Source organism: Marmota marmota, unplaced genomic scaffold, assembly GCF_001458135.2.
Source record: "Marmota marmota marmota unplaced genomic scaffold, marMar, whole genome shotgun sequence".
In the NCBI taxonomy this organism is placed as follows: domain Eukaryota; kingdom Metazoa; phylum Chordata; class Mammalia; order Rodentia; family Sciuridae; genus Marmota; species Marmota marmota.
This window is the reverse complement of record NW_025999977.1, coordinates 42,151,161-42,158,066: the sequence shown is the minus strand read 5'-3', so window position 1 is coordinate 42,158,066 and position 6,906 is coordinate 42,151,161. Positions and strand designations below refer to the sequence as shown.

The 6,906-nt window shown below is 37.2% G+C and overlaps 1 protein-coding gene across 8 annotated transcripts in view; it reads left to right on the top strand.

The window, feature by feature from the left end:
• Ncoa1 (nuclear receptor coactivator 1) overlaps nucleotides 1-6,906 on the top strand; it is a 193,551-nt gene that overhangs the window by 153,818 nt on the left and 32,827 nt on the right. For all 8 annotated transcript variants that reach the window (XM_048804735.1, XM_015479918.2, XM_048804734.1 and 5 more), the window contains exons 15-16: nucleotides 4,381-4,482; nucleotides 5,556-5,958. In XM_048804735.1, coding sequence (XP_048660692.1) covers nucleotides 4,381-4,482; nucleotides 5,556-5,958 — 505 coding nt within the window. The remainder of the gene's footprint in view (nucleotides 1-4,380; nucleotides 4,483-5,555; nucleotides 5,959-6,906) is intronic.

Below are 6,906 nucleotides of genomic sequence, written 5' to 3'. Positions count from 1 at the left end.
CCTTGAGACTAACTGCTACCACCATGACCCTCAGGAACTGGGGGAAACAACAAAAACAAAAACCCTCAGAAAAATAAACTTATTTCTAGTTAGATACTAAAAGGCAAGGAAGCAGGGAAGGGGGTGTAGCTCAGTGGTAGAGCGCATGCTTTGCATGTATGAGGTCCCGGGTTCGATCCCCGGCACCTCCAGTACTAAGCTTTTGCTCTGCCCAACTCGTTCTAATTTATTTCTCAAATAATAAACCGTTAGCTCACCTAACTTTTGTCTGTTCCAAGCACTGCACGTAGTAATAACAAAACTTAATGGATTGCCTTGAATTCTCTCCGATCTTTATGCTGTGAAACTCTACGTCACCTAAGGCGATTGGGACGACAGAAGACCCAAAAGGAAAAGGGCAGGACAAAACGCAATTCCATCAGGGTCCCTATAACGCCAAAGTGTATACATTCACAGCAAAATAATTAAAAAAAATATATATATATATATATATATATATGGGGCTGGGGTTGTAGCTCAGTGTGGAATATTTGCCTCATATGCATGAGGCACTGGTTTCATTCCTCAGCAACACATAACAAATAAATAAATTAATTAAAATAAAGCTATTTTGTCCATCTACAACTAAAATATATATATATGTATATATATATATATATATATACACACACACATATGTATACACACATATATGTATACACATACACCAGATACAGAGGTGCACACCTGCAATCCCAGCTACTCAGGAGGCTAAGGCAAGAGGATCACAAGATTGCAAGTTCAGAATCAGCCTTTACAGCTTGGCAAGACCCTGTCTCAAAATAAAAAGTAAAAAGAGTTTAGCTCAGTGCTAGCAGCCCCAGGAGTCAATCTCCAATACTGAAAAACAATAAATAAATAAATAATATAAAAATAACTGGTTTCTTGGCCCTAAGTGTATCTCATTAACTAGAATATGGTACCCAAAGGTTAAAAAAAAAAGTTCTAAAATTTTAAATGTGATTGTTCATTTATGATTAATGCCTAATTGAGGGGAGAGGAATGAAAGACATCCTAGGAAACTAGTTGAGCTATATTTGTTGAGACTTTAAAAAACAGCAAAAAGAAAGAAAGAAAGGAACTAGTGATTAAGAAATAATACACATTTATAAGCCTTAGGTGTAGGTACTGCCTCTACCTCCAATGGGCAAAGACCAAGAATATGTCCCTAATACCAATTAAAGACTTCTAAAGTTCTACTTTGGGAAAACGACAGCAGCAAAGATAGGTAGACTTGCTACTTGCAGAAGACAATACAGTACTGGCCCAGACACACATACAAAAAAATATTTTTCTGCTCCAGTTTTGTTTTATCATTCTCTAGCAAAGAACATGGTCTTCATTACTACCAAGAGAAGAATAATATAAAGAAGGAGTAACAACTAAAACAGATTTTTTAAAATATGGTATTTTTAGTCATCTTAAAACACGTCTAGTCCTGATGCGTTGGGTACTGAAGAAAGGCATGGATCTGATAAAAGAACCATCACTGATAATCCTTTGTATATTGTAGAGAATAGAAGAACATAGAAGTGACCAGAAAATAGCAGTAGGACCAAAGGCAGAAAATACAGGGAAGCAGATTTCACCTCCAAACTTTGTGTAATAAAAAATTGCCTGTTAAGAGAATAGCTACTTATTGACACTTGCCTATAACCCAGCAATTGAGGAGATTGAAGTGAGGATAACAAGTTTGAGGCCAGCCTCACCTCAGCAACTTAGCAAGACTTGCCTCAAAATAAAAAAGGGATGGGGACGTAGCTCAGTGATAAAGTGCCCTGGGTCCAATCCCCAGTACCAAATAGCAAATAGGCTATTTCTCTCCCTCCTTTCTCCCCTCTCCCTCTTTTTCTTTTTCTTTCTTTTCTTTTCTTTCTTTTTCTTTTTTTTTTTTTTTTAATGAGGTCTTGCTGTGTTGCCCAGGCTGGTCCTGAACTCCTGAACACAAGGTGCTCTTCTTGCTTTGGCTTCTCCTGTAGCTAGTGACTACAGGCATATGCCATTGTGTCTAGGTAGAATATATGCTACTTTAAAAAACACTTTGTCTTGGCAAGAATTTTTGCCATGGCTGGATCAGGTTTTCAACCTCAGCACTTTTAACATCTTGGGCTGAATAATTATTGTTTTGTGGGGACTGTCCTTGAAGATTGTTTAATAGCATCCCTGGCCTCTGCCACTAGAGATCAACCAAAAATGTCTTCAGACCTTGCCAAATGTCTGAATGGGACAGAAATTATCCCTGAAGGGGGCAGAATCATCCCTGATTGAAAACCTCTAGGCTAGATAGCTGTCCTTTAGTGTTGCAGAGAAGGATGTCTTGGGTTGCTCCTTCTGTGCTGCTATAGATAGCCTCACGTGTGCAGGTATCACACTATGCATCACAGTATTGTGTGCTAATCTCTGCCACTCAGCAGAGAGTTCCAGAAGGCTGGGATTTGCTTACCTTGTTACCCTCCAAGCTTTATATAGTATCCAGAATATACAGAATGTTTCAATAAATCTTTATAAAATTAATTTGTTTATTTAAACATATCAGTGGTCTTTTGAGTTTAGGAAATGTGTAAGTTTTAGTACACAAGAGTCCCTTTGACCTTTTTTTTTTTTGTCATCTTGATTTTTTAAGTGAATGTGAATGTTTTATACTATTCTACAATACCTGAAAATGGTAATTTTAATATTTACATTATATGAACTTTCTTCCCAAAATGGGTTTGGTTTCTGATTTAATGAGAGTCAGAAAAAAAATGAAACTGGAATAAAAAGTTGATCTATTTGGCAATGAGAAATTTAATCACTGTTAATAGCTCTTTGGATTCTTTAATAAACCTTTCATAGGCTTTTAAGTTTACATATAGTGTAACAAAATACATCTTATATAATCTATAAGTTGTAAAGTACCTATAAACATAAAACTGTATAGAGATACAGTGGTATACGCCTGTGGTACCAATTACTTGGCAGGAAGATCACTTGAGTCTAATACTAATAATATTGTTACTGTTGTCTCTCCGGTTTATTGTCTCTTCTACTCCTTCTCCTTCCTCTTCCTTTTGCTCCTTCTTCTCCTCCTCTTCCCCTTTCTTTCTCCTTCACCAGCTCTCCCCTTCTCCCTCCCCCACCTCCTCCTTTCTTCTTTCTTCTTCTTAAGTAGGGATTTAACCTAGGGGCACTCTACCACACTGAGCTACATCCCCAGACCTTTTCTTTTTCCTTTTTCTTTCTTTCTTTCTTTCTTTTTTTTTTTTTGAGACAGGGTCTCACTACATTGCTTTGGGCCTCACTGATTTCCTGAGGCTAGCCTCTAACTTGTGATCCTCCTGCTTCAGCCCCCCAAGTCACTGAGATTACAGGCATGCACCACTATGCCTGTATTCTTGTCAGGCATATTGAGGAAGAAATTTTTAAGCTATAGGTTGCTTACAGTGAAATCTCACTTCATAGGATACTTTTTTTGTTACTCAAAAAAGTTAAGACATAACTATAACCTGAAAACCTAGCCTGATCTGGAATGATCTTCCAATCCAGTGTTCCATAGAAGATTGTTCTGGGATTTAGATGTTGGTAGTTATAAGTCCAAAAAAAAAAGAAAAACGGTTTGTGATAAATAAGTTGTATTGTATATCCCCTTCTTGGAGATGCACAATGTGCTTTGGCCAATTAAAGGCTTGTAATATTGCTGCAGTAAATAAATCTGTTTCACCTTGTGTAACTCATCATTTCCAATACTTCATACAGCACAGCATGCTATTTTCCTGGCACATCTATTAATATCCTGCAGAACAATGTTCTTTAGAACACCAATTTGGGAAATGCTGGTAATTACTTCTTCTAGTTAAATAAATAATCCACTTTCTCAGACCATTTGTTTCTTACATAACTCTCTCAAGCTAATAGTATCATATTGGATTTTCCCCAAATATGTACCCATCAGGCATAGTTCCTCCAAGTGAGAATACCCTCCTCAAGTATACATCAACTTGGAATTTGTTTTTCAGACCTTTGCAGAATGTGCCCTTATTGTGAACTTGCTTTTTTATTTTAACATCTAAGGCTAATTTTTCTTTTCCTCCATTATTGAACTTACTGAAACAACTATTAATATGCTTCAAAAGTACAATAAATATGTACATTTGCGTGTGTGTTCTATTTTTAAGTGCTTTGCCGTATTTAGTGTTCTGAGGTAAATATTTGCTACCCTATGGCACATAAACATCGGAATAATGTTACTGAACCTGCAACACTAAAACTTTTTAGTAATCAATAATAAATTTGTGTTATTCTATTAAGCTATTCTATATGTGTACACGGAAATATGATTTCTCTTTATGTCATTTTTCTTAGTTGCTACACCAAAACCGACATGCTATCTTGAATCAGTTTGCAGCAACTGCTCCTGTTGGCATCAACATGAGATCAGGCATGCAGCAACAAATTACACCTCAGGTAATGTGGTGAAGCCAGACTTTAGTAGTACTTCTCTGGCCCAGGCAATATTCAAGTGTCAACGTGAGTGTTTTTAAAATGGCCTTTGAGGGGCTGAGGTAGTGGATCAGTGGCAGAGCACTTGCCTGGCATGTGTGAGGCACTGAGTTCGATCCTCAGCACCACATATAAATAAATTAAAAATAAAGGTACACCAACAACTAAAAAATATTAAAAAAAAAAAAATGGTCTGTGAGCATATTTTTTATATTCTAATTTGTTATATATGACAGCAGAATGCGTTACAGTTCATATTACACATATAGGGCACAATTTTTCATATCTCTGGTTGTACACAAAGTAGAGTCACACCATTCATGTCTTCATACATGTACTTAGGGTAATGATGTCCGTCTCATCTTTTAATGATGTTTGTAGTAGTTTTCTTCTAGAGTGAATTAATAAGTCAACTGATATTTGATCCAAAGCCAAAAGGTTCTGTGTTTTGTTTTGTTATTTTGTTAGTGTCATTCATTGTTAAGGGATACCAGATGACCATGGAGAAAACTCATTGCTGTACTGAATGGCACTAGTAATAAAAAGCTTCGGATATGAAACTGTATAAATGGGATCTGAAACCTAATAAAAACCCACTCACATTTCTCAGTTGCCTTAATTGCCTTCTATACTCTGTTCAGTCAAAACATGAGCATTTAGGGGCTGTGGATGTGGCTCAAGCGGTAGCGTGCTCACCTGGCATGCGTGCAGCCCGGGATTGATCCTCAGCACCACATACAAACAAAGATGTTGTGTCCACCAATAACTAAAAAATAAATATTAAAAAAATTCTCTCTCTCTCTCTTTCTCTCTCTTTTTTTTTTTTAAAAAATGAGCATTTCTAGATTTTATTTATTTTAAAGATGCTCATGTATAAACTCAGAGCCATTGGGACTTTCAACTTTAAAAGAATTGGATGGCCTTCTGAGTGGTATCTAGTGTTCTCTCCCTACTTGATTTCCATGCATTTTTAAATATTTTTGCTTCAAATACTAAATAATGTTTTTAAATGATGTTATTTTTTTCCTCCTTCATAGCCACCTCTGAATGCGCAAATGTTGGCACAACGTCAGCGGGAGTTGTACAGTCAGCAGCACCGACAGAGGCAGCTCATACAGCAGCAGAGGGCCATGCTCATGAGGCAACAAAGCTTTGGGAACAACCTCCCTCCCTCATCTGGACTGCCAGTTCAAATGGGGAACCCCCGTCTTCCTCAGGGTGCTCCACAGCAATTCCCCTACCCACCAAACTATGGTACAAATCCAGGAACCCCACCTGCTTCTACCAGCCCATTTTCTCAACTGGCAGCAAATCCTGATGCAGCCTTGGCCACCCGCAATAGCATGGTGAACAGAGGCATGGCAGGAAACATGGGAGGACAGTTTGGCACTGGAATCAACCCTCAGATGCAGCAGAATGTCTTCCAGTATCCAGGATCAGGTACAAGGAGCACAACTGTATATTGCTTTTCTAAGTAAAACACCTCTATTAATACTCCAGTGGGTGCAGGTCTTGCTTCATATGCATTTCCACTCACTGACATTGAGGCATTATGCTGCAGAGGAAAGATGGTGGCAGGAGGTTCAGATTCTTGTCACTTAAATGGTTGAATGGTTTGAGCCTTATCTCTCTTTGATAGTTGAGATGATTAAATTAGAGGATTTGTAAGGAATTGGCTGACTCTAAAGTTTTTAGTATTTTGTATACAAAGTACTTTCTCTTATTTTTTTACTTTCTCTCATGGATTCCAATGAAAGCTAATTGACAGTCCTCACTAGACAATGGGTTTTAGTACATTAACTCAAAATTTGCCTAAGTTTTTTTATTGTGTGATTTTGTTTTTGATAGTTTATGTAAGGATAATGGATCTCTTTAGTTCTAGTAGTTTTTTTTGTAGACCCTTTTGGGTCTTCTAGGTATAGAATCATGTCGTTCGTAAATAGTGATAATTTAAGTTCTTCTTTTCCTATTTTTATGCCTTTAATTTCTTTCGTCTGTCTAATTGCTCTGGCCAGTGTTTCGAGAACTATATTGAATAGAAGTGGTGATAGAGGGCATCCATGTCTTGTTCCAGATTTTAGAGGGAATGCCTTCAATCTTTCTCCATTCAGAATGATGCTAGCCTGAGGCTTAGCATAGATAGCTTTTACAATGTTAAGGTAAGTTCCTCTTATCCCTAGTTTTTCTAATGTTTTGAACATAAAGGGATGCTGTACTTTGTCGAATGCTTTTTCTGCGTCTATCAAGATGATCATATGGTTCTTATCTTTAAGTCTATTGATGTGGTGAATAACATTTATTGATTTCCGTATATTGAACCATCCTTGCATCCCAGGGATGAATCCTACTTGATCATGGTGCACAATTTTTTTGATGTGCTTTTGTATC